At 37.6% G+C, this 27246-nt stretch overlaps 2 protein-coding genes and 1 long non-coding RNA gene across 6 annotated transcripts in view; 2 read left to right on the forward strand and 1 right to left on the reverse strand.

The window, feature by feature from the left end:
* Window positions 1-2975, forward strand: part of camsap2a (calmodulin regulated spectrin-associated protein family, member 2a) — a 62380-nt gene extending 59405 nt beyond the window's left edge. For 3 of the 4 annotated variants that reach the window (XM_037770092.1, XM_037770096.1, XM_037770091.1), the window contains one exon: window positions 20-2975. In XM_037770092.1, the coding sequence (XP_037626020.1) occupies window positions 20-325 (306 nt within the window). In that variant the 3' untranslated portion in view covers window positions 326-2975. The remainder of the gene's footprint in view (window positions 1-19) is intronic. The other variant, XM_037770093.1, reaches the window with a different exon arrangement.
* Window positions 2976-5198: 2223 nt separating this feature from the next.
* On the forward strand, window positions 5199-26883 carry LOC119488881 (WD repeat-containing protein 47-like). The gene is made up of 16 exons (XM_037770863.1): window positions 5199-5473; window positions 7168-7358; window positions 7599-7682; window positions 9079-9163; window positions 10749-11057; window positions 11840-12279; window positions 14900-14996; window positions 15924-16096; window positions 16200-16445; window positions 17503-17569; window positions 17836-17993; window positions 18278-18444; window positions 18714-18884; window positions 23877-24008; window positions 24317-24535; window positions 24659-26883. Exons 2-16 carry the CDS (start codon window positions 7201-7203, stop codon window positions 24799-24801), a joined length of 2649 nt encoding a protein of 882 aa, XP_037626791.1. The 5' UTR covers window positions 5199-5473; window positions 7168-7200; the 3' UTR covers window positions 24802-26883.
* LOC119488883 lies at window positions 18407-24449 on the reverse strand. The gene is made up of 3 exons (XR_005207044.1): window positions 24293-24449; window positions 23861-24124; window positions 18407-18907 (listed from the first exon to the last, which is right to left on the reverse strand). It is a non-coding gene; the product is annotated as an uncharacterized LOC119488883 (long non-coding RNA).
* Window positions 26884-27246: the final 363 nt, after the last annotated feature.

Here is a 27246-nt window from a genome sequence, read left to right on the forward strand (position 1 = left end):
TCTCCCCTGACCTTAACAGGAAATGGAGAAATCAGAGGCCAACAACTTCTTGGTTTTGTTCCGAGATGGCGGCTGCCAGTTCCGCTCCCTCTACACCTACTGCCCCGAGACGGAGGAGAGCAACAAGCTGACGGGCATCGGCCCCAAGATCATCACACGCAAGATGATCGACGGCCTCTACAAGTACAACTCGGACAAGAAGCAGTTCAGTCAGATACCAGCCAAGACCATGTCGGCCAGCGTGGACGCGGTGACGATCCACAGCCATCTCTGGCAGACCAAGAAGCCAGCCACCCCTAAAAAAGTAGTGCCTGCCCAGTCCTAATGGAACTTTATACCCCACACATCACCATTCAAATGGAACATACCCATTTCAATTTGCACTTCACTGTACATATCCATGAAGATTCAAGCACCTGCAATGCCAGTTAGATGAATGCATATTTGTCTTATTTTTATGTTTGTTCGTTTTTTCCTCTCATTGCATTCCTGTCCTCATTTTTCCTCCTTAATCCAGACTGGACATGATAGGACTCAAAGATTATGAACAACTGGAATGTATGCCACTGTTGAAGAATGATGTAAATGCTTATCACGTCTGTGTTTTTAGAGATCGTCATGTTTGAGTCAAATTACGAAGGCAGGTGTGAGTGTTGTTTTTGTCTCCTATGTGCCAAACGTCAAAAAAAGAGACGGTATGAATGCTCGGACATTTTACTGAAGCACTGAATGTTTTTAATTCATGTACAGATTGATTTTTGTTCCCATTATCCTGTTGGCATGTGGCCTTATGCGCGTTTTGTTTTAGCGTGTGAGTGCAATGAGGCGATTGTAAAACAGCGTATGCAGAGGCGTTTTTTTTTTGTAATTGGAAGAACACTTTTTTTCTTCATCTCTGTGGGTAAAGCAGTTTGTATATTAAGGTACGTAAAACTACAAAAGGGCCAAAAAACTAATTGCATACAGCTAGCGTTACTCACACGGTACATGTGTGTTCAGCTCGACAAAGCAAAGCGGTTTCAGCTTTTTCAGAACCCTTTTTTGAGAAAGTGATTTTAAAGAATGCAGGACGTTACTGTAGATCACTGGTTCTCAACCTGTGGGTCGGGACACCTGCAGACCATTTGAGCTATAATATGTGGAAAAAATATATTCCTAATATACAAATATGCTGTCATGTTTGTAATTGTTGTGTTAAATTCCTTTTTCTCATACTTTGCAGAAGTAGTTGCAACCTCAAGACATACTCCGAGAAGTAAAATTGACGGACAGTGAAAATAAAAATCAACTCTAAGTTAACTATCTGGTTTGTTTTCACTCTGGGTTTACAAGGTCAGCCAAAAAGGGTTGAGAACCAGTGTTGTAAATCACTCTGCTGCTGGTTCACAGCAGATTTGTAAACAAATAAGACAGTATTATTTTATTTTTATTGTTAAATGCTGCCTACAGCACCATGTAGGATCTTTGCATTATTAACATAATGTATGATTACACTCTCACCCACTGGTATCAGTAATATGAATTCCAAGACATAGACACCGAAGAAGTATTTCTCTTTATATCAATATCAGGATTTTGTGACAGTATTAAAGGACCAGTGTGTAGGATTTAGGGGGATCTATTGGTAGAAATGGAATATAATATTTATAACTATGTTTTCATTAGTTTATAATCACCTGAAACTAAGAATTGTTGTGTTTTCGTCAGCTTAGAATGAGCCCTTCATATCTACATAGGAATCCGCCATGTTTCTACAGTAGCCCAGAATGGACAAACCAAACACTGGCTATAGAGAGAGCATTTTGCGTTCTTACATTACCTGAAAGTCACCGTAGTTCTCCAACATTCTTGTGAAACCGCGGTAATATGAGATACGAAGTGCAAAACTGTGGCTATGCCAGCAGCGGTTTAAATTTCGTTGCTCCTAAAGTAGGCGAGGCGAAGGTCCTGGAAGATAGTACGGTGTTAGCTCGGTTTTACACTCACATTACTGCAGTCTTGGAAAGCGGAGGGGTATTCAGTTGGTTGCAATCTGCAACCACACCACTAGATGCCGCCAAATCCTACACACTGTCCCTTTAAATTCTTCAGATTCACACTGAGCTTACTTATCTTAAAAAGTCTGCACTTATGATACTCTGACGCACTTTTGGTAAAAGCATCCACCAAACACCAAACGTAGTAAACATAGTGCATATACAAAGTTTAGATTGCTGATTAGTTAAAAATCAATCGCTCTGTTATTTTAAAAAGCCAGCAAGTATTGCCTGATTCATTCAAATGGCCACACTGTTACTATGGCGTCATTTTCAACATGTCCGTGCATCTTACATAACACAAATGTGTGTTGACCCAAACTAAGTATTATGTGCAGCATATTTGTCTGTTGCCTATAGATGTAACATGTACTAAATAGGCCAGAAATATTGTAATTTTGTTAGATTTCTTTTATTTGTTTCTATTATTAGGAGAATGAATTTCACAAAATAATGCAAGGCAGGGTAGGGCAGATCCTTGTTACGGGTAGAAACTCGCCACAGAGTTTCATTGGTGTCAGTATCATGTTCCTTTTGCCACCGAGTGTCAAATCAACACCATTTGCAGGTACGGTTTCTAACAAAAATACATCTGCTAACATGTTGTTTTCAACTGGAGGGATATTTATGACCTAATGAGAGCATGTACATGTCTTTGAAAATGTAATCTAGTATGATGGAGTGTTTCTTTGTTTTTTGGAAGGATTTGTCCACAGAAGCTCTGTCCACCTGCTTATGGCTGTTTAAGGCCAAGGTAAATGGTTATTTAAACTGTAACAATATTGTACAGTGTGTTCATGTGAGCTCATACCTATTCACTATGATGACTTTGTTTTGTTTGTCAGACGCTGTGCTGTCATTCGACATATTGCTGAACATGTAGTTTCATTTTTTTTTTTCTTTTTTGGCATTCAATAAAACTAAGCATGGCCTCAGCAATTATGTGGTGTTGATTGTTAATTTCTATTGATTAATAGAAATTATTAGAATATTTACAGATATATTCTTATTTGTTATATTGTTATTTATTTTACAGTTTTACAGTAGACATTACAGTATCAAATTCAAGACATTTCTTTGTTTAACCTCAGTCTCTTCATTGAGCTGTTGAAAATTGTGAGACATCAATCTTGCAAATTGAAAAAAATCCTGAGAAGAGAGTGGGCCTTTGTTGGGGCACACCTCAGCTGTTTGGTAGAGCAGGAGATGAAGTTACCTAATGTAACATATAAAGGTCCCAAAGGTATATTTTAAACATGTTAATGGCCAAGCCAGCTATTCCAAGGTACAGTTCTTCATAATATGGCGCTGTACTAAGGTCAAGTTGGACTAAAATGGCTTCACAACGATCATCACTGTCTTTTATCAAATTATTGTGGAGTATAGTGAAGTGTGAATCCTCTCAAACTCATTCAGCATGTAGTTGAGCCAGAGGCAAGGCTGGATTACCAATCAGGAAAAGCTAGCAACTGACTCAGGCCATAGACCCTTAGGAGCCCCAAAAGCCTCAGGTTCACTGTATGTCATTATTGTTTCTGCAAAATGTTTTTATTGCAGAATTATATACGAATATGTGCCACAAGCATACAGCGTCAACTGAGAGGGCTCCTGCATTATTCCCTAATCTTGTGGCTCGGTTTTGCATGCCACTTTGGGACCAGCTATTCCAGCACACGAGTACTGTTTCTGTGGGCGTCTGGGCAAATAATGATGCCTCCATGTAAAGTATGCTGTGTTAGCCTATTCATAGTGTACTTGATTGGAATAGGGCCAGTTGCACAAAGATAGATCATAGACTTTGTCTTTAATATAACTTGAAGTCAGATTTATAGACCTGTTGCATAAAGCTTACCTATAAGTGACTAATGTAAGAATGACTTAGATAGGCTGTGGCGCAATGCATTGTGGGTGAAATAACAAACTTCACAGAGGAGAAAAAAATGGCGGATGCAACAGCGACACCACACCAAGTATGGGAGAAAATAACATACGGTAAGGTAAACAGCTTAAATTCAACGGTCTTTAGAACAGTTAAAGATGTTCAAAACAATTCAAGGATATGGTACCAAAGAATCCATATGAAAACCTAATGAATCCTTTGGTACCAACCATCATGTCACACTAGCTTGTCACAAAGGAGGCTAAATAACGCTCAAAACTTGCACTAAATTTTGGCGAGGAAAAACTGTCATGGCCATTTTCAAAGGGGTCCCTTGACCTCTGACCTCCAGATATGTGAATGAAAATGGGTTCTATGGGTACCCACGAGTCTCCCCTTTACAAACATGCCCACTTTATGATAATCACATGCAGTTTTGGGCAAGTCATAGTCAAGTCAGCACACTGACACACTGACAGCTGTTGTTGCCTGTTGGGCTGCAGTTTGCCATGTTATGATTTGAGCATATGTTTTTATGCTAAATGCAGTACCTGTGAGGGTTTCTGGACAATATTTGTCAATTATTCAACTTTCAACTAACTCACTGCATTCATTTCAAAGCTAGTTACTAATAAACATAATATAAGCTCATAAAATAGGCTACAATTAAAGATTAAACCAGTGGTGGGCATTGCCAACCTTTCTGGATTGTGACCCCTTACAAAAAAGCAGTGGGATTATTAGTCATTGAGTTGTTAGCACTTCCACAGAATGATTTCCCATTCTGAGATTGTGTAATTTAAATTACTGTTAAAGGTTTCTATAGACAGGCATTAATATAGCAGAAAACAATGTTTGCCATGTAAAGATATAGGCTAGTAGAGTAATGGCTACCTGAGCAGAGAATGAAGTCGCACTCCCTCTCTGTGCAGCTTCTCTAGGCTTTGTTTTCGTAGCCAGGCAAACATTTAAGTGCATGTGAGTCTCTCTGTTGTGAGGTTGTGTCTAGATTATCATTGTTTTGTGTTGTTAATTTCCAATTAAAAAATAAATATATACATTTGCATAAAGCAAGGATATCTGCCCACTCCAATGTTGATTATTAAATACTTGACAAATCTCCCTTTAAGGTACATTTTGAACTGATAAAAACAATGTGCGATAATTTGTGATTATTCATGATCATAATCAAGGATAATCATGCGATTAATCACGATTAAACATTTTAATCCCCTTCTCCATCAGTCTAAAGGTGGTTGGTGTTGTAGGTGTGACCACATGGATGTAGGGGTGTGACCCAAAGACTGTGGCGTCATCACGACAGTCGAGTGGTGGTTTGCGGCTGTACGTCCGCATGGTAACCGCGAGCTGTGTACAAGAGGAGAGGGCAACAGGGAGACGCTTTCTGGAGACGCTGACTGGGATTTCAACAGGAAAACACCCTGTTCCCTGTCCTCTCGACCTCGTATAGGTGCTGTTTCTGCTGTTCCCTTGTGGAGACTGCAGCAGACGGACTGCAGCGGCTTTGATGCGGCGTGTTGTTTGCGCAGACTGACAGGTGAGTGGAGTTAAAGGTACTGATTGTGTATCAATGCGCGACATCCTGCATGCATGATATTGTTATGTAGCTTCTGTTGTTTTGCATGCACTGAACCAGTCCTATGTGCTGTCATGCTCAAGTAAACAAGGTGTGTCTGAGCGCTGAAGTGCTGAAGCTGTCGGTGTTTTGGGCCGCAGACCTGCTGCCACATCCTCCAGCATCCTCCAGCATCCAGGACCAGAGCTGGATGGTGTCTCTGTGTGTGCAGGATGGAGGGGGAGAACAGGGCGGTGCTCTGCCTCCAGCTCTCTCTCACACACTGTTACTGCACTACAGTGTGCAGAGTGGATCATGCATAATGAAGATCCCTTTGTATAAAGCAGGGGTCAGCAACCTTTACTATCAAAAGAGACATTTTAGGCAAAAAATGAAATAAAAAATGTGTCTGGAGCAGCAAAACATTTGAGCATTGTGATGAAGGCAACACAGTTTATAATCTAAGTATATAGAATATAAATCTAATGCAGTGAGGGCCCAAGTGCAAATGTACTATGGAGTATTAGGGCCACATTGAGGGAAAAAACATCTGAGATTTACACAATAAACGAGAATAAAGTCGTAATGTTACGAGAATAAGAGGTACATTTTATGTGTGGAAATTTTCTAGGGATGCATCGATTTGACTTTTTTAATCACGATACCGAGAGCAATACCTGGGCTTTGAGTATCGGCCGATACCGAGTTCCGATCCGATACCAGTGTTTAATTAATAGGCTGTGTGCCTCACTGTGTGGAAGTGACAGGGATCATTCTTTTATGTGTAAGGCAACATCAGGCCTGACTTAAACATCGCTTTCCTAACTTTGTAAAACAACATGTAACAAATAAATACATAGATATACATTTAATGAATCGGTATTTATTATTAAAACAATAAATCGTGCACCAACATCTGCAGAAAAATCTTCAAAATGAACAGGAATTACAATTCAGGTGTAAACCTTTCTATTGCAGCAACAAATTGGTCAACATTTCCAATTCCAAATTCCAGTATATAATGTACAGTATATAGTATAGAAACATAGAATTGAATTTAATAGATTGGCCCCATTGGCACTGATACCCGATCCGGCTATTTGCGTCAGTATCGGCCCGATATCCGATCCGGTATCGGTGCATCCCTCGAATTTTCTTTTGATTTCGATGAGCAATCACAGTAACGATGTTAACAAATGAATCAGACATTCACAGGCAATTCAGTGATTTCCCCGCAGTTGTGGTCTTGACATAAAATCCTTTTTGTCTGAGACCGAGACAAGACCAATTAAAAATGTGGTCGATTCCGAGAGCTTCAAAAAATGGTCTTGAGACCAGTCTCGACATCGATATAAATATCAGAAAATTTGCTATTGTTGGACAACAAATGACTTACCTATCATGTTTCTTAAATCCAATAACAAGCTTATGTTTCTACCTTTAACACACTTTGTCAACAGAACATCTAAAAAAAAAGTTTAACTTTGGGCCAGGCAACAACATCCCTGTGATTTGAAAATTACTGTCTTTAAGCAATGACTATGAGAGTCACACAGAAACTAAATACAAACTAAATCTTTGTTGGTTCAACAAAAACTCTTATGAACCATAAGCATAAACATTATTTTTTGATGCAGCTTTGTCAACAACTCATCCTCCCTCTGTCTGTATTGCAGCCAGCTGTAAGCTGCCACCACAGATCAGTAACCATGACGGCAGAGGAGACAATCGGCATCAAGGAGGCAGAGGTGATCAAGGTGATGCTGGACTTCCTGAACTCCAGGAAGCTGCACATCAGCATGCTGGCCTTAGAGAAGGAGAGCGGCGTCATTAATGGACTCTACTCTGATGACATGCTCTTCCTCAGGTATGACCGTACAGCAGTCATGTGGCAGATAAGGGAAGCCCATAGAGTTTTACAGACATTTGTAGCAGGCGGTGCTGTTTGTTAGGATCTAGATTTGTACATTTCTCACTCTCCTCATGTGAATGTTTCCACCATTTGCCAGTGCTATCTTATTTTAGATTGTCTGGGTTGACTGCACCACACTGATGGGAACAAGGTTTTTAGAGGCCTATTAAATTGGTCGTTTGCTGCTTTCAACAGGCAACTCATTCTGGACGGCCAGTGGGAGGAGGTGATGCAGTTCATTCAACCTCTAGAAGGAATGGACAAGTTTGACAAGAAAAGGTGAGAGAAATAATGTGGGGCATTATTCTAACCAGATGTCTACAAATGTGCATGTTTAAAGGGAAAGTTCACCACCTTTTATGTGGATGTCCAATCAGTGCTGATGGTAAATGTAGTTCACTGAAGAAATAAATTCCCCAGTGCGTGCTATATTGACAGAGAAAGCTGAATTTTCCTTTGCCGGCTGTGCCCACATATACCAAGATGCATTGCGTGCGAGCATCAAATTTGTTACGTCTGATAAATAAACAATATAAACTCACAAAATGCAAATGAAGGAATTCTTATACCTAAAAGATACAACCGTACATCTTCTGAATTCAACTTTCTCTCATACGCCGAACTAAGACCTAACTGCCATAACACAAAACACATTCAAACTGGACATAAACAAAATATCTCGCCAAAACCATTAGTCCGTCTTTCCACCGTTCCGACAATCAGCAACTCTGATTTGGCTGAAATGGATCCTTAAATCACAGAGTAAGATGTGAAAATATGCCGGCTCTACACGTCGTTTTTCCCTTGTGCGGTGGCCCGTGGAGCAGCTGTCCGCTGCAGTCGCTCTCACTCCTTCTTTGGAGGCAGACCATTCAATTTAGTAAAATCCAATGACAAAAATTGCCCTGCTGGTCTTGATTGTCTTGTCCAGTTTATCTTCGGGATCCTGAAGAAGGTCTCCAGCCCACTTCCGTCCGAGTGAGGAGGAAAGATTTCAGGCATAGTAACGCACACACGGCTTGCTATCTCTGGGTTGTCAGCGGCGACATCATCCAACAAAAACTGCCCACTTCATTACAGCAGAATGTTTCCGTTTCTGTTGGCAGCAGCCTCAAGCGCCCTCTCTCCGGCTGAATATCTGTCAGCCAAAACACTGTAAAATATACACTGTAAAAAATCCTCTGCACTCATATTTTGGGATGCCATTTCTGCTGTTGGAAACGTAACACAAGTAAAGAGAACAAGGACGTTTTTGAGCGGCATTGCGCCCCTGTCACGTCACTGGTATACCGACGAAGAACATCAGATTTTGCAGCTTTGCCCCAGAGACAGAGAACATCAGTAACAACTGCAAGCGTTTTTCACTCTCTTTACCTAACTCGGATAGGTAGAGATAAGGTTGAAAATAAGCGGATTTTCCCTTTAAGGAGTTGCTTTTTGAGGGACAACAAGAGTAGTTTTGATTTCTTGTCGATGCGTTATGAGAACAAGAGGCCTAACTAAAACTAAAACTTTTTGAGCTGGCGTTGTTGCTTGTTCACCAGTATAGCGACTGGTAGCTGTGTTATAACAAGTTTGTCACAATAATCCAACCCAGGAAATGTCACATGAGTGTTAATCGATTCATGTCCTACAAGTAAGTATATTTAGTAATGCTGAGATTTGTGTTTTCCAGGTTCCGCTACATCATTCTGAAGCAGAAGTTTCTGGAAGCTCTGTGTGTAAATAACGCTATGTCTGCTGCTGAAGACCCTCACAATGTACGTAAATAAGAAATTAAAGGTACAATTGATAACATTCAGCCACTAGATGTCGCTTTCTCCCTCCCTGGTTCCATTGCGTTTACATCACAGGTCGTTGCCAGACGCTTACAGCCAATCTCAGCCATTTATCCGTTTTTTTCCATACTAACTGACGATAGAGATACCAACATCGTTTTACTAATGACTCACAAACCTTATTAGAAGTGGGAATCAAACATCAGATATCTTCCACAGAGATAAACAAAACGTTCATTTTGGACCCAACAAATTTTGAAAATGATTAATTCACAATAGTTCAGTAATATAGTAATATTTTTTTCAGGAAATAGATACTTTTATTTGGCACCTTTCTAAAGGCTCTGTGGATGTATTTAAAAAAAAAAAATCTACATAAAAATGTTATGTTATGAGTATTGGAAATTTTAAGTTAGCCTGTCCATATAAGATGAAGGAACAATAGCTTGGAGGTCATCAGAGTGGGTTCACCACTAGAAGGCCACTAGCTGGGAAAACAAATACACTCAACACAAGGTTGTTTTCATATTAGGTACGATTGATGCACGAATACGATTTCCCCCCCCTCTCCGCTCAGCTTTCACATTAGTAAAGTTGTTCCGTACCCAAATACACTTGCGTCATCATCAACGTGTTTTAGCTGTTGGAGCATCGTAAAACACTTCATTCAAACTTGACAGAAACAAAATAAAACTCCCCAAAACCGTCGTTGTTAGTCCGTCCAACAATCACCAACTCTGGTTTGGTTAAAATAAACCCTTATTTCACATTGTGTGATGTGAAAATATGCCTCCACTACTTTCCCCCGCTGTTTTTCTCTCTGCCCGCTGAGCAGCTCTCGTTGTTCGGAGTCAGACCATTAAATTAGCTAAACAAAAAAAACAAACATGGCTCAACCCCATCGCCTATTGTCTATATTTTAAGGAACCTTGCGCCTGCCTTCCTGCTGGATCAACCATCGTTGTGCAGTTCAGAGGATGAGATCGGCGCATGCTGTCCGTATATACAGACATGGATATGAAACAGTTTTATATCTATGTATACAGATTTTGGAGGAGACCGGCGGCGTGGAAAAAAGCCTGCCCTTTCACAACTACTCGCTGACTGCTAACGTTACTCGCGTTAACTTGCAGTCCACTTCCGTGTTTTGGTACGGTTGGCTTTCACACCTGATGCGAACCGTACCCGAGTACACATGAACCGTACTCCAGACCACCTTTTCAGTTACAGTACAGATCAACGGACCGTGCCCGAGTACGGAGTTTTCACACTAATCAAACAAACTAGACTTTGGAGACACGTGTATTCAGATCCGGGTCTGGGTCGCTGATGTGAAAGCACCCTACATGCCCCTAAGCATGGCAACCTAATATCTCCCTGCTCCAATGGAGCTGCTCAGTGGTCAGTAGAAGTCATTGACCTGTCATTGAATTGTGATGAGTGTGAATATGAAGCTTAAACACACATACCAGTGTGGTTCTAAAAAAGAAATGAACCTCAGATTCAGAAAAAGCATCTTAACAACCACATACTCACTTTTCCTCTCTGAATTATCTGCCCACTACAGCTGGAGCTCACAATGCAAGCGGCAGTTAAGTGCCTCCACAGTCTGGAGGAGTACTGTCCGACCAAGGATGACTACAGCAAGCTGTGTCTTCTCCTCACCCTGCCACGCCTCACCCACCACGCAGAGTTCAAAGACTGGAACCCAAGCACGGCACGTGTCCACTGTTTTGAGGAAGCCTGCGCCATGGTAGCTGAGTTCATCCCTGCGGACAGGAAGCTGAGCGAGGCAGGCTTCAGGGCGAGCGGGAACCGCCTCTTCCAGCTGCTCATCAAAGGGATTCTTTACGAGTGCTGTGTCGAGTTCTGTCAGGTGATATGATACCTGTGGCTGTTTTAATGTTTTATTTCTCTGTAGGGTTCTTTGCAGAATGTTGTCACACACTTTTAAAGACAATCGGAGCCTGTCAGTGGCAAAAACAGCACCTTTAGTGGACGTAAACTGACAGTGCAGATTTGCCCTGAGTGATGACATTGCAGCCTGTTTCGCGCCTGCCGTCTGCAGCCTTCTCGCTCAATACTGGACCAATTCCAAAAATTGTTGTCTATATTAGTCTCTCAGACACAAAAACATAGGTCCAGGTTGAAAAATACCAAAGTTACCCTTTAAAAGGCTCAAACCTAATGCAATCTCATCAAATCAAATGGAATATAAAATAAGTAAGTATATTTTCTTTAGTGTATAATCACCTGAAAATAAGAATCGTGTTTTCGTTACCTTAGAATGAGCCGTTTATATCTACATACGGAGCAGGTCTTCTCTTCACAGAGCCGGCCGCCATGTTTCTACAGTAGCCCAGAACGGACCAACCAAACACTGGCTCTAGATAGGGCCATTAGCGTTTTCTAGTTTTCGATTACCATAGTACTCCTACATGCTTGGCACACAGGTGAAGTTTCAATTAGTGGCAATCTGCAACCTCACCACTAGATGCCACCAGATCCTACACACTGCACCTTTTAATCCTATTTGAAGTTTTAAAACATGATAGGTCAGATTACACTTTTACATTTATTCAAAATCCTCAAGGCTTACACAAAAACTCAACAATTTCAGTAATGGTCAAACCCTTCTGTTTCTGTTTGTTTTTTTAGAGTAAAGCAACTGGTGAGGCGATCACAGAGGGTGAGGTGTTGCTCGGTGTGGATTTGCTTTGCGGGAATGGCTGCGATGAACTGGACTTGTCACTGCTCTCCTGGCTGCAGAACGTCTCTCCAGGTGCCTTCTCCTGCGCCTTCCAGCAAAAGACCCTCAACATCCACGTGGACCGCCTGGTGAAGCCCAGCAAGGCCGGCCACGCTGACCTCCTCACTCCATTAATCAGCCGCCTGTCCCCCTGCGCTACCTCACCCTTCCGCCAGAGGCCTCATTCAGCGGACACCTACATGTCGAGATCCCTCAACCCGGCTTTGGACGGCCTGTCCCACGGTCTGGCAGCCCAGGACAAGAGAGGAATGGAGGCGAACATGAAGGCAGCCCTCAGTCGGAGCCTAGTGGAGAATAATGTGCATCAGGAGGACGACTCACCTGAAAAGTAAGGGTCAAAGCTAATTATTTTTGGTGTTAATTATAAGTGCTTGGAGTACCATATGGGTCTTTAACACTAAAAACAGCATACCTTTGTTTTACAAAACTATTGTCTTCTAAAAGTATCCTGCCACATCATCAGTGCTCACTTTCTGACAATCATTTACTTTTCACAAATCTCAGTTATCTGATTCAAGAAAAAAAACTATAAATTGTTTTGCAGTTTAGCAGATGTTACTTCTGCTTTACATACTTGAAACAGGATTTCAAAGGCTCAGTTTGTTCAATACCTCCATGTAGCGTGCTTTAATCTGACAAATTGAGCTCCACATATTGTCAGCTAATGGTTGCACTTACTTATATGCAATACTGAAATATATATATATAACATTAAAAATAATATAATTTTACAATTTTCATATATCATATAATAATATTATGCTCAATTATACTCCCGGGGCGATTTTTTTTTAATGCAGGCTAATGAAAATAAGGCAAAATGCATACATAAGATCATGGACTAACTGTAAAAAAAAACACTTTTGTTTGGTGATTGGAGTGACTGCTGACTGAACAGATAAGGCACCGGGATTAATCAAGCCTGGTTGTGAGCCTGGTCTGGAGCAGGCTAAACTGAGTCAGGATAACTGGAAATTCCTGGCTTAATCTGCTATCTAGGTTTTGTGAAACAGGCCCCAGGAGTTTTCTTACCAAGCTTTCTCCCTTAGCATGTGCAACCTTAGGTATTAAACCCAGTGGTAGATCTTGTTGTATGACAAAATCTGTAGCTCCATTAATCCCATTAGCCCTGATTTAACAGAGAAATACTTCCTCGTCCGTAATCTCCTACAGCGCTGCACAAAGCATGTTCTACTGCAGCTGAGTGTTGATGGATACAATATAATCTAAAGCCTTCACTTTATGACTCATTACTAAAAATCATAGTACTGAGTCTTAAACTAAATTAAGGCTGTAAATTAGTAAATCAAAGATAATCAAGATATTTTAGAGTGAAGTTGACTGAAGAGATGTTTTTTAAAGTCCATCAATTCGTTAGAGGTGAGCTGACAAGGTTATCGCAAATGAAATGTACACCACTAGGGAATTGGTGGAGACGAGGTTCAGGGAGATCAAATGAAAGCACTGTAAACTGAGCAGCTTGCCAGACTGTTAGATGTTCTCTGGCTCCACCTGCTGTTTACAATGAATGTGCACAACTGGTACAAAATGAGATTGCTATGATCAAGTTTAAGTCATTTTCTCATAGACTTCTATACAATCAGTTCAATCAGACTTCAGTTCAAATAGACTTCTATACAATTCATTGATTGTATAGAAGTCTATGAGAAATGGACCCTACTTCTCACTTGATTTATTACCTCAGTAAACATTGTAAACATGAGTTTATGGTCTCAATCGCTAGTTTCAAGTCTTCTTCAATACAGCATGATGTTCATTTAGTAAATTATGGTCATTTAGAGTCAAATAGGAAATACCCCACTGTGGGACTAATAAAGGAATATCTTATACAACTTTATACATGATTACAATGAATCAGATATGCAAAGCAACAAAAGTATTCTTTAAGTTAAAATAAATATAAACACATTTTTCACGTCTCATTTTATTAAAGTGCTCTGGCATTGGCATTTGACCTTGTTACTGTTGTTAGCTAATAAGTAATAACAATGTGTAACAAAATGAGCAGCCCACATTAATTATCCTTTTGCTACATACTGTATAATCCTCAAATGTCATACATGAAGTGTTTTGATCGATTGATTTTATTTATGGATTATCAGACAAAGAAAAGAAAAAAAAAAATCCAAAGGATAACATGTTAAAGTGAAAACACCTTTTTCCAACATGGTCTTTTTCAAGATTTTAGAGGACAAAGAAAACACAACGAAGACATTTAACATAAAAAAATCAAACAAAAACAATCCTGAAATCCAGAAACATGTCGCCACAATTCAAGAAAAACGCAAAAGAAACTCCCGCAACAAAAATCAAGGAAAGCTAAAATATTATCATTGCCAATTTCACTATAAATCTGATACCATGTGCCAAAGAAAAGCCCTACCCTGACTTCTATAAGCCCCTCTCATATTTAAAGACGTGATGTGTGGCGGAAGGCTGTTCCAACGACATGGCATCAGTGTGTAATAAGGAACTTCTGGCTACGTTTTTACATGAACGCAGACTAACCATGGTATTATAGTTATGCTGAGTCAGGACCATTGTTATCTGGGAACACAAATATTGAGGAGCATACCCACTGATAATATTATAAATATGATGCAGGGTCTGTTCTTATACTCTGAGCTGTACTGGCAGCAGTCCTACCCTTCTGAATTCATCACTGCATCACATGAGTTCGAGAAGATTCATTTAATAAATACCAAATAATATTATATTGCACCACCTGCACTTTGTTTCTAAGTTTAGCTGTCAAACCGCTGTATCAAGCAGAACATGCATAATCAAAATGACACTGTATCAATGATGCAGTGTTTAGTGATTTTTGGCTTGCATTCTATTGTTTCACTTCCTACTTTACCTTAAATCAATTTAAATAGAAAAAAAGAATTGGTTGTGAATTGACATGTATGTTTTCCTGGCTACAGGAAGCAACCACAAGGGCTCGATGGACCCAACACCACACGCACACCTCTGACCCCTGGAAAAGATGGTGGGCCGCCCTGCAGCTCGGAAACAAACGAGGTAATAACTGCAGACTCTAAGCAGCGCCTTGTATATGTGGAGACTTGTTTTATTTAGTACAGACCATTAGATCGATGATGAGCACAAAGACATTTCAGATAAGTAGTAGTGGAGTGTCTCTCACCTTTGGTTGCTCAGGCTGAATTGATTTCATGATTCGTGTGATGACTATAAAAAGAAAAATAGCCATGGTTGTCTGTCTGGTCACTTGAGTCAAAGTACGATTTTCAGTATGTCTTCCTTCCACAGTCATTACTCCAGATTTAAGATATTTAGAATAGATTCCCCCTGAACCCTCTGAACCACCTTGTCTCCACTCCCTCATAAATCCTTCCCCAATTCCCTACCACACCTGTCCAAGGAACACTAGCGCCTTCCAGTGAAGAGGTCATGGACACTGGAGGCAGATAATCTGGTTTGATGTGCGGTCACACCCAAGATGGCCTGCTGCTTCCATCATCGCTCATCTTTATGCATCCCAGGTCCCAGACAAGCAAAGTAGCTTGAGATTGGATTGTTTTGTGTGTGTGTGTCCGTGTGTTTGAGTGTGTATGAAAAGTGGGGAGAGGGGTGAAGGGGAATATACTGTAGACCTGCTGGATATGATGAGGTCCTTGAAAACTTTTTATGGGATGGATGATGGAGGATGAGGCCTTGGGAGTTGAAGAGTTATCAGTAGTGGCTCTTGGGTTTGTCTATTATAACCTGGTGTGTGTGTGTGTGTAGCGGCAATGAGCACAGCGACGCGTTGAAGCAGAGAATACCGAAAGGCATTAATAAACATTCTGTCATTCAGGTTAGAGGGCCTATTCCGGTAAAACAATATCCTGTCAAAATATTGCTTCAGAGTTTCTACATCTTCTGAAAAACTAAGCCTCACAGTGTGTTTATTTTTGACTCGCTGTGTGTGCATGTGTGTTTGTCCAGCGTCCTGACTCCACAGAGCACATCCAGGAGTACTACAGGCAGCGTCTCCGCGTACAGCAGCATCTGGAGCAGAAGCAGCAGCAGAGGCAGCTTTACCAGCAGATGCTGCTGGAAGGAGGGGTGAAGCCGCAGGACGCAGCCCAAAACAACCTCACTGAGACCTTCCTCAGTAGGTGAGCAAGTCGTATTTAAAAGATTCAACATCAGTGATTTAATGAATGGAACACCACCTCAGTGCTACCTTGTTGAGGCAAAGAGATCTTGTTTTTTGTCTAGATCCATTCAGAAGTTGGAGGAGATGAACGTGGGTATTGACCACAGAGGAGACGAGGTGATGACACAGTGGAACGGACTGACGGGGAACACCAGCACTTCCAGTCCCAAAACCACCGACACCCGCCACACCCCAGACACCGGGCCACCACGGGACAAACAAGGTGGAGGAGTCAGCAGCACCCCGTTAAGGACCGGGAGCCACGGCTTGCCCTCCCTCAGCGAGTCCCCCGTTCCTGCCAATCAAGGGTAAGAGCCTGCAGAGCGCGTTGTCATGTCATTACCACAACATTAACACCCAAGACCTAATGTCATATTTGGCTTAAGTTTTGATAAGATATCAATAGGGATGGGTATCGTTAGGATTTTATTGATACAACTACTCCTTTTCAATCGGTTCGGTTCTTTATCGATACTTCTATCGGTTCTTTTTCATTACTAAATAATTGCTTAGTATATCATTTAAAAAAGAATAAATTCAGAACAGGATTAGAATTTATTTATATTTTAAATATTTCTAGAAAAGCAACGGTAATGTTTACAACATTAAATCACTATATAAACTCAATAATATCTTACTGGAAACTAATCTAGAATGTCAATAAAATAAAATAAAAAATATTCCTGAGTGAAGTTAAGAAAGAATGAAGAACACAGACATCAGTTAGTATCAGTCATTCCTCCTGTCCTCTGTCCTCCTCCCTCTGCTGATGTTATTCACTGCCTGCAAGTACCGCTGGTAGAGGGAGGAGGGGCTGCTTTGTCTCAGCCAGCTGATCAGTTTACAAGAATTTTACGATACGTGGTAAACTAAGTCAAACAGTTAGACTACATACAGACAGCTTTTGTTTCAGCTTGTTTGTAACAATTCGCTATTAGCCGAGCAGTGCTTGTGTAAACATAGCAGTGGTACATGAGAGACTGCGGACAGAGCAGATTGAAATAAATAATATTATGCTTATTGAACAGGTGTATTGATAAAGTATTGGCTTTTTAATCGCGAAGGTTTTATTGCACTTACTTATAGTAATGAGCGTAGTTGTCGTAGTTATCTTCACTTCACCTGGTTTACTTCACTGTCTCCACCGACGCCTCTCTGCTCTGCTATTGGTTGACTTCGCTCCGTGTGTGTGCTTGTGTGCATGTGTGCGTGTGTGCGTGCGTGCGTGCGTGTGTGTGTGTGTGGTTGCATTTAAAAATGCTGATCTTTATATTAAGGAACCATTATGAATTGTGAAATAACGGTGTACAAAATAAATTATACTGGTATGAAATTAATTTTGTGTTTTTGCATTTTAATCATCAGTGCTGACAGCATCAGAGGGTCTTGTCCCACACTCCAAGATGATTCTGCGACACGTTGTTCGCAAGAGGTACAGCAAACTGCTTAAGTATTATTTTTATATTATTTTATGATTAGTAGGTCCATTTTGTTTCATCTGTTGTGTCCTGCATTGTTTCTTCGTAACTACCTAAACTTTTGACTTTCCAAACCGTAAAATAAATTCTATAATATACCTTCACATTTGTTTCACCTGTTTACTAAAGGTTAGCCCGGCGGGTATTTCTGTTTTTATAATCTATGCTGATGTACATGTAGATCATAGTTTAAAAGATTATTTTTATGAAACCTGTCCAGCCAGGGAAGTCCAAAGCACAGTTTGTTAAAGTAAACCAGCTGGAGGACACACAGGCGGTGCGTGCAGTGGCCTTTCATCCCTCTGGAGCGCTCTATGCTGTCGGCTCCAACTCAAAAACCCTGAGAGTCTGTGGCTACCCAGAAACACTGAACACCAGGTAGGAGACATTTACATGTACCTACAAATCCAAACTATGAGATGTTCTTAGAAGATGATAGATTATTTATGTGATAGAAAGATAGATGGTGGCTTTTTAGGAAATGTTACTAAAGTGTGTTCATGCACAGAAAACAACGGCAGAAGACGTAACCACCCAAAAAGTGTTACAACTTAATTTGTGGTGGTTACAATTCTTCCCACGATTACTTATAACATTTTACAATTCACGTATCCCTGCACATTTCTTAGTTGGTCTGTGTTGTATTTTCTTGGCTCATTCAGTGGTTCTGCAGTCAAGCAGCCGCCGGTGCGCTTCAGGAGGAACAAACACCACAAGGGCTCAATCTACTGCGTAGCGTGGAGTCACTGTGGACAACTGTTGGCTACTGGGTCCAATGATAAATATGTCAAAGTCCTGCCTTTCAATGCAGACAGCTGCAACGCCACAGGTATTATCTTATGTGTTTTAGTGTGTATGGGATTAGTAATGTCCATTTTCACCAGCTATGTTTGAATGATCACTTACACACCTATGAGCATGTTTCTAAAGTAAGAGCAACTTTCTGCTGTTGTAGTCAAAGTGATTTGGTGAAATAAAAAAACGCAGCACAGGTAAAATACAGTTTAAAGAAAAATAATTGAGAGAATGCAATTCATCTTTCTCTGGGTATTGAGGTAATGTTATCTTTTCAACCCCAAATGTACGCCTCTGGTTCAGGCCCAGACCTGGAGTTCAGCATGCATGATGGTACCATCAGGGACCTGGCCTTTATGGAGGGGCCTGAGAGTGGAGGATCCATCTTGATCAGTGCCGGGGCCGGAGACTGCAACATCTACACAACAGACTGTCAGAGAGGACAGGGTCTTCACGCCCTGAGTGGACACACTGGTACGTTATCCACAGCTCTTTCCCTGCAATTGTGAAAAAACAGTCTTGAGTTCTTGAGAGCTAGGGTTTTTTAAATCAATTTGCAAAAAAGTCATAGTATAGCATGTCAAACAATTCCATGAAAAAAAGGTCATATAGTATGTTGAAAAATGTAATGAAAAAAAAGTCATAATATAGCATTTCGAAAAATTTCATGAAAAATGTCATAATATAGCATTTCGAAAAATTTCATGAAAAAAGGTCATAATATAGCATTTCGAAAAATTTCATGAAAAAAGTCATAATATAGCATTTCGAAAAATTTCATGAAAAAAAAATCATAGTATAGCATTTCGAAAAATTTCATGAAAGAAAGGTCATAATATAGCATTTCTAAAAATTTCATGAAAAAAAAATCATAGTATAGCATTTCGAAAAATTTCATGAAAGAAAGGTCATAATATAGCATTTCGAAAAATTTCATGAAAAAAAAATCATAGTATAGTATGTCGAAAAATTTCATGAAAGTCATAATATAGCATTTTGAAAAATTTCATGAAAAAAAGTCATAATATAGCATTTCGAAAAATTTCATGAAAAAAAAGTCAATATAGCATTTCGAAAAATTTCATGAAAAAAGGTCATAATATAGCATTTCGAAAAATTCCATGAAAAAAAGGTCATAATATAGCATTTCGAAAAATTTCATGAAAAAAAGTCATAGTATAGCATTTCGAAAAATTTCATGAAAAAAATCATCGTATAGCATTTCGAAAAATTTCATGAAAAAAAAATCATAGTATAGTATGTCGAAAAATTTCATGAAAGTCATAATATGGCATTTCGAAAAATTTCATGAAAAAAAAGTCATAATATAGCATTTCGAAAAATTTCATGAAAAAAAGTCAATATAGCATTTCGAAAAATTTCATGAAAAAAAGGTCATAATATAGCATTTCGAAAAATTCCATGAAAAAAAGGTCATAATATAGCATTTCGAAAAATTTCATGAAAAAAAGTCATAGTAAAGTATGTCGGAAAATTTCATGTCATAATATAGTATTTCGAAAAATTTCATGAAAAAAAGGTCATAATATAGCATTTCGAAATATTTCATGAAAAAGTCATAATATAGCATTTCGAAAAATTTCATGAAAAAGTCATAATATAGCATTTCGAAAAATTTCATGAAAAAAGGTCATAATATAGCATTTCGAAAAATTTCATGAAAAAAGGTCATAATATAGCATTTCGAAAAATTTCATGAAAAAAGTCATAATATAGCATTTCGAAAAATTTCATGAAAAAAAATCATAGTATAGCATTTCGAAAAATTTCATGAAAGAAAGGTCATAATATAGCATTTCGAAAAATTTCATGAAAAAAAGGTCATAATATAGCATTTCGAAAAATTTCATGAAAAAGTCATATAGCATTTCGAAAAATTTCATGAAAAAAGGTCATAATATAGCATTTCGAAATATTTCATGAAAAAGGTCATAATATAGCATTTTGAAAAATTCCATGAAAAAAAGGTCATAATATAGCATTTCGAAAAATTCCATGAAAAAAAGGTCATAATATAGCATTTCGAAAAATTTCATGAAAGAAAATCATAGTATGTCGAAAAATTTCATGAAAGTCATAATATAGCATTTCGAAAAATTTCATGAAAAAAAATCATAATATAGCATTTCGAAAAATTTCATGAAAAAAAGTCAATATAGCATTTCGAAAAATTTCATGAAAAAGTCATAATATAGCATTTCGAAAAATTTCATGAAAAAAGGTCATAATATAGCATTTCGAAATATTTCATGAAAAAAGGTCATAATATAGCATTTCGAAAAATTCCATGAAAAAAAGGTCATAATATAGCATTTCGAAAAATTTCATGAAAAAAGGTCATAATATAGCATTTCGAAAAATTTCATGAAAAAAGGTCATAATATAGCATTTCGAAAAATTTCATGAAAAAAGTCATAATATAGCATTTCGAAAAATTTCATGAAAAAAAAATCATAGTATAGCATTTCGAAAAATTTCATGAAAAAAAAATCATAGTATAGTATGTCGAAAAATTTCATGAGTCATAATATAGCATTTTGAAAAATTTCATGAAAAAAAAGTCATATAGCATTTTGAAAAATTTCATGAAAAAAGTCAATATAGCATTTCGAAAAATTTCATGAAAAAAAAATCATAGTATAGCATTTCGAAAATTTTCATGAAAAAAAAATCATAGTATAGTATGTCGAAAAATTCCATGAAAAAAAGGTCAATATAGCATTTCGAAAAATTTCATGAAAAAAAGGTCATAATATAGCATTTCGAAAAATTTCATGAAAAAAAGGTCATAATATAGCATTTCGAAAAATTCCATGAAAAAAAGGTCATAATATAGCATTTCGAAAAATTTCATGAAAAAAAGTCATAGTAAAGTATGTCGGAAAATTTCATGTCATAATATAGCATTTCGAAAAATTTCATGAAAGAAAGGTCATAATATAGCATTTCGAAAAATTTCATGAAAAAAAAATCATAGTATAGCATTTCGAAAAATTTCATGAAAAAAAAATCATATTATAGTATGTCGAAAAATTCCATGAAAAAAAGGTCATAATATAGCATTTCGAAAAATTTCATGAAAAAAAAGTCATATAGCATTTCGAAAAATTTCATGAAAAAAAGGTCATAATATAGCATTTCCAAAAATTTCATGAAAAAAATCATAGTATAGCATTTCCAAAAATTTCATGAAAGAAAGGTCATAATATAGCATTTCTAAAAATTTCATGAAAAAAAAATCATAGTATAGCATTTCGAAAAATTTCATGAAAGAAAGGTCATAATATAGCATTTCGAAAAATTTCATGAAAAAAAAATCATAGTATAGTATGTCGAAAAATTTCATGAAAGTCATAATATAGCATTTTGAAAAATTTCATGAAAAAAAAGTCATAATATAGCATTTCGAAAAATTTCATGAAAAAAAGTCAATATAGCATTTCGAAAAAATTTCATGAAAAAAAGGTCATAATATAGCATTTCGAAAAATTCCATGAAAAAAAGGTCATAATATAGCATTTCGAAAAATTTCATGAAAAAAAGTCATAGTATAGCATTTCGAAAAATTTCATGAAAAAAATCATCGTATAGCATTTCGAAAAATTTCATGAAAGAAAGGTCATAATATAGCATTTCGAAAAATTTCATGAAAAAAAAATCATAGTATAGTATGTCGAAAAATTTCATGAAAGTCATAATATGGCATTTCGAAAAATTTCATGAAAAAAAAGTCATAATATAGCATTTCGAAAAATTTCATGAAAAAAAGTCAATATAGCATTTCGAAAAATTTCATGAAAAAAAGTCATAGTAAAGTATGTCGGAAAATTTCATGTCATAATATAGCATTTCGAAAAATTTCATGAAAAAAAGGTCATAATATAGCATTTCGAAAAATTCCATGAAAAAAAGGTCATAATATAGCATTTCGAAAAATTTCATGAAAAAAAGGTCATAATATAGCATTTCGAAAAATTTCATGAAAAAAGGTCATAATATAGCATTTCGAAAAATTTCATGAAAAAAAGTCAATATAGCATTTCGAAAAATTTCATGAAAAAAAGGTCATAATATAGCATTTCGAAAAATTCCATGAAAAAAAGGTCATAATATAGCATTTCGAAAAATTTCATGAAAAAAAGTCATAGTATAGCATTTCGAAAAATTTCATGAAAAAAATCATCGTATAGCATTTCGAAAAATTTCATGAAAGAAAGGTCATAATATAGCATTTCGAAAAATTTCATGAAAAAAAAATCATAGTATAGTATGTCGAAAAATTTCATGAAAGTCATAATATGGCATTTCGAAAAATTTCATGAAAAAAAAGTCATAATATAGCATTTCGAAAAATTTCATGAAAAAAAGTCAATATAGCATTTCGAAAAATTTCATGAAAAAAAGGTCATAATATAGCATTTCGAAAAATTCCATGAAAAAAAGGTCATAATATAGCATTTCGAAAAATTTCATGAAAAAAAGTCATAGTAAAGTATGTCGGAAAATTTCATGTCATAATATAGCATTTCGAAAAATTTCTTGAAAGAAAGGTCATAATATAGCATTTCGAAATATTTCATGAAAAAAGGTCATAATATAGCATTTCGAAAAATTTCATGAAAAAAGTCATAATATAGCATTTCGAAAAATTCCATGAAAAAAGTCATAATATAGCATTTCGAAAAATTTCATGAAAAAAAGGTCATAATATAGCATTCCGAAAAATTTCATGAAAAAAGTCATAATATAGCATTTCGAAAAATTCCATGAAAAAAGTCATAATATAGCATTTCGAAAAATTTCATAAAAAAAGGTCATAATATAGCATTTCGAAAAATTTCATGAAAAAAAAATCATCGTATAGTATTTCAAAAAATTTCATGAAAAAAAAGTCATAGTAAAGTATGTCGAAAAATTTCATGAAAAAAAGTCATAGTAAAGTATGTCAAAAAATTCATGTAAAAAAAAATCATAGTATAGCATGTCGAAAAATTATTTGAAAAATATCATAGTATAGCATGTCGAAAGATTTCATGAAAAAAAGTCATAGTATAGCATGTCGAAAAATTCCATGAAAAAAAGGTCATAATATAGCATTTCTAAAAATTTCATGAAAAAAAGTCATAGTAGTAAGTCGAAAAAAGTCATCAAAAATTATAGTATGTCAAAAACAGTCATAGTATGTCATCGTTAAATTTTTATAAATATAGTATAGTATATTGTACAAAATATCATAAAACGTCATATTATAGATTGTTGTAAAATTGCACTGCATGTCATAAAAAGTCATATTATAATATGCCATAACAATTTCATTAAAAAAGTAATTGTACAGCACATCGTAAAAATGTCAAATGCAAAAAAGTCATAGAATAGTATGTTGTACAAAATGTCATAAAAAAATCACAGGATAGTATGTCGCAAATCACCATTTTGCTTTAACAGGTCACATCCTGACTCTGTACACATGGGGAGGGTGGATGATCGCCTCTGGCTCCCAGGACAAGACAGTGCGGTTCTGGGACCTGCGGGTGCCAAGCTGTGTCCGGGTGGTGGGCACAACTTTGCACGGCTCAGGTGAGTTGCATCCTGACTCTCATTAGGACAGACCCTTTATATACCACACTGCTACCGGTTCGTTGACCTACAAGAAGGCACTGATGCTTCATGAAGATTTCTGGAACACAGCACAGCTGTAAAATAGACACTTTAAATCAGTTAAAGTTATTGTCCCATAGATTAAAAAAATGCAGAGTAGCATTGTGTGCTCAATGGGATAAACAAATCCGTAGTTCTGTTGTTGTTGAGTGTAAATCTTGGTTAGGAAAATAGTAGGCAGTTTTAAGCTGCAGCAGATTTACTCATTATCACTCTGTCTCACACAGGGAGTGCCGTTGCTTCGGTGGCAGTGGATCCCAGCGGACGCCTGCTGGCCACAGGTCAGGAGGACAGTACCTGCATGTTGTACGACATCAAAGGAGGCCGTATCGTCCAGACATACCGCCCCCACAGCAGTGACATCCGCTCAGTGCGCTTCTCACCTGGAGCCCATCATCTCCTCACCGGCTCTTACGACAACAAAGTCATCATCAGCGACCTTCAAGGTAGCAACGCCCTACATGGGGAGAGAGAGGCACAAAAAAATACACATAATGTAGCGTACACAAGGGGTTAAAGATGACTCACGATCACAAATTTCACCTTTTCACTCTTTTCTCTGACCCCAGGTGACCTAACGAAGCCCCTCCCTCAGACAGTGGCAGGGGAGCACTGGGACAAGGTGATCCAGTGTAGGTGGCACCCCCATGACAGGACCTTCCTCTCCTCCTCTGCAGATCGAACTGTCGTCCTCTGGGCACCAGGCCCCTGAGCTATTCACCAGAGAAACACTGGTCGACAACAGCAGCAGCAGGAAGCACAAGAACACAGTGTCCACTGTCCACTATCACTTAATGCTACGGTGTGTGTGTGTGTGTTGGTGTGCATACATATCGTGAGCATCAAACATTTTATATGCTGCTCAGTTCAGAGTTGACTGTGAGTGTGTAGAAACTGTGTGACAGATGTATTTTTGAGGTGGAAAATCTTGGTTGTGCGTGTGTATGTTTGCATACTACTATATACTGTATGTCTTTGTGTGTGTGTGTGCAAGCAAACGCAGCATTCTTAAAATGTGTGTGTAATTAAAAGTAAAAAGGGGAAACATGGAATTTTAGCGTTAATGTTTCTATTCAGAATTCATGTGAGGTTCGCTTAATATCTTTTGGCTTTTGTAAATAAAGCATAAAGATGAACCTTTAAGCTACAAAGATGTAGTTGGCAAATATGTAGTTAGAATATAGAGATGACTGATAATGCCTGTATTGAAAGCCATGAGTAAGTTCACTGCTAGCACACCTTCACGTTAGTTTAGCTTTTTTTCTTACAATAGCAAACTACATTACAGTCAGATGGTGTCAGATATTGTTGCAGAAAGCACCAACTTGGTGCAACATAAAGCAGTAGCTGTCTCTATAGTTTCTATAAGAAGCAGTGAGCTGGACTCTTCATGTTGTGGAAAGAAGCCACGTTTGGTTATGCATATCATAATGTGCCTTTTTGTAGAGATTTTTGGATGTGTGGATTGATTGAGAGATTTATTTATTTATTTGCAGCTTTATTTTGATATTTTTTCATATGCCTCATCTGTAAATTATTGTAATGTCACTGTAATGCAGAAACTGATCACCTTATTATCATTTGTGCACACTTGTATAGATTCCCCAATGTGTTTTTCCCTACGTCTGTTACTATTGAAATAGTGAGAGTAATTGGCGCTTTACGCAAATGTTGAAAATACAATATGTTCAGGTTGAGCATTTCAGTGATGACTTGTTCGTACGTGTGTCTCAGACCAAAAATCTCATTTCAATTTTGTGTTTTAGTCAAACTAAAGACAGAAATTGCAACGTGAGAATAAGTAAATGTTGGGTGTCAAGTTTTAGTTTTAGAAACTAGCACATTTGATGTGCAAGTTCAGGTTAAGGGTAATTTCAAAGAATGAGCACAGTAAAAGCAAAGCCAAGAGCTCAATCACTGATCAGCGCCTCATATCACATTACAAATAGGGTTGTAACGGTATGACATTTTCAAGGTACATCAGAAAAAAAATCACGGTATATGATATTACACTATTATTTTTATCGCTTACAATGACCCTTAAATGAATGAGAACAGAATATAAAAATAGCATGTAACTATAATATGTTATATAACTAAAGCATGTTAGTTTACATGTATAGCATGCTACTAAACGAACAATAACATCAGCTGTGAGTTTTTAAAATAATGTCCTATGATTATTAACATTTAACATATACTGTAGGTGTGTGATAGTGCAGCCTGACTGCTCCTGTCTGCATCTTTAACTCACATGCACACTCACTTAGGACGTTTTTGACGGTATACCGTTACAACTCTAATAAAAATGGAGGTATGTAGTTATTGCCCCCAAAAACAGATCAAAATGATCAAAGAACTGACAGAAAACGTTAGCAGGCTAAAGTCAAGACAATGGTAATGAGGCACTTTAAAGATAGGAATGCTGCTGGACTGCACAATGTGAAATGACAAATCTAGGCACATCTTAAACTTTACAACTTAAATTTTATCTTCACTTGTACTGAGCACCTATGCAGACACCCGATGGATGTGATGGAGAGAGAGGAGGGTATTATGCATCATATTTTATTTTATTTATCTGTGGCTCACAATGGCGTACTGTGCAGTTTTAAACAATGTCTGTGCACACAAATGTGTAATGATGGAACTGCCAAAGGGGTCAATGGGGTTCAAACTGTTAAAATAATCAAATACCACATGTTGTCCTTGCTTTTGAATAAATAGGGTATTTTAAGTTACACTTTGGAGCTGTAAGTTAACTAATGGAATAAAGATACAAAGTGTCACCACACCTCTTGCTATTTTGTGTTGTTTTGCCAAATTAAAATGAAAATTAGTATTTTATTTCCCTGACCTGCACAAACAGATTTAGCTCTAGGTATAGTTGCCTATGTTGCTTATGCATAAAAAGGATTGCTAAAGCCTGTCCTGCAAAAACTCCCATCACTGGCATGGCTAAACTGTGTGGGGGTTGGGACATTTGGTATTTTTGGCAGAAAGAAATCACATGATGCATTTATAGTATAGGTGCCAGGTATGATCAGCTACTTTGCACAAAACATGGAGAACGAAAGAAAATTGAGGGAGAAATGAGAAGAAGTCGTGCAGTTAAAACAAAGAGATAGACAAAGTGCAAGAGGTTAGAGACAGAGGG

This window comes from Sebastes umbrosus, chromosome 5 (assembly GCF_015220745.1).
Source record: "Sebastes umbrosus isolate fSebUmb1 chromosome 5, fSebUmb1.pri, whole genome shotgun sequence".
NCBI lineage: Eukaryota > Metazoa > Chordata > Actinopteri > Perciformes > Sebastidae > Sebastes > Sebastes umbrosus.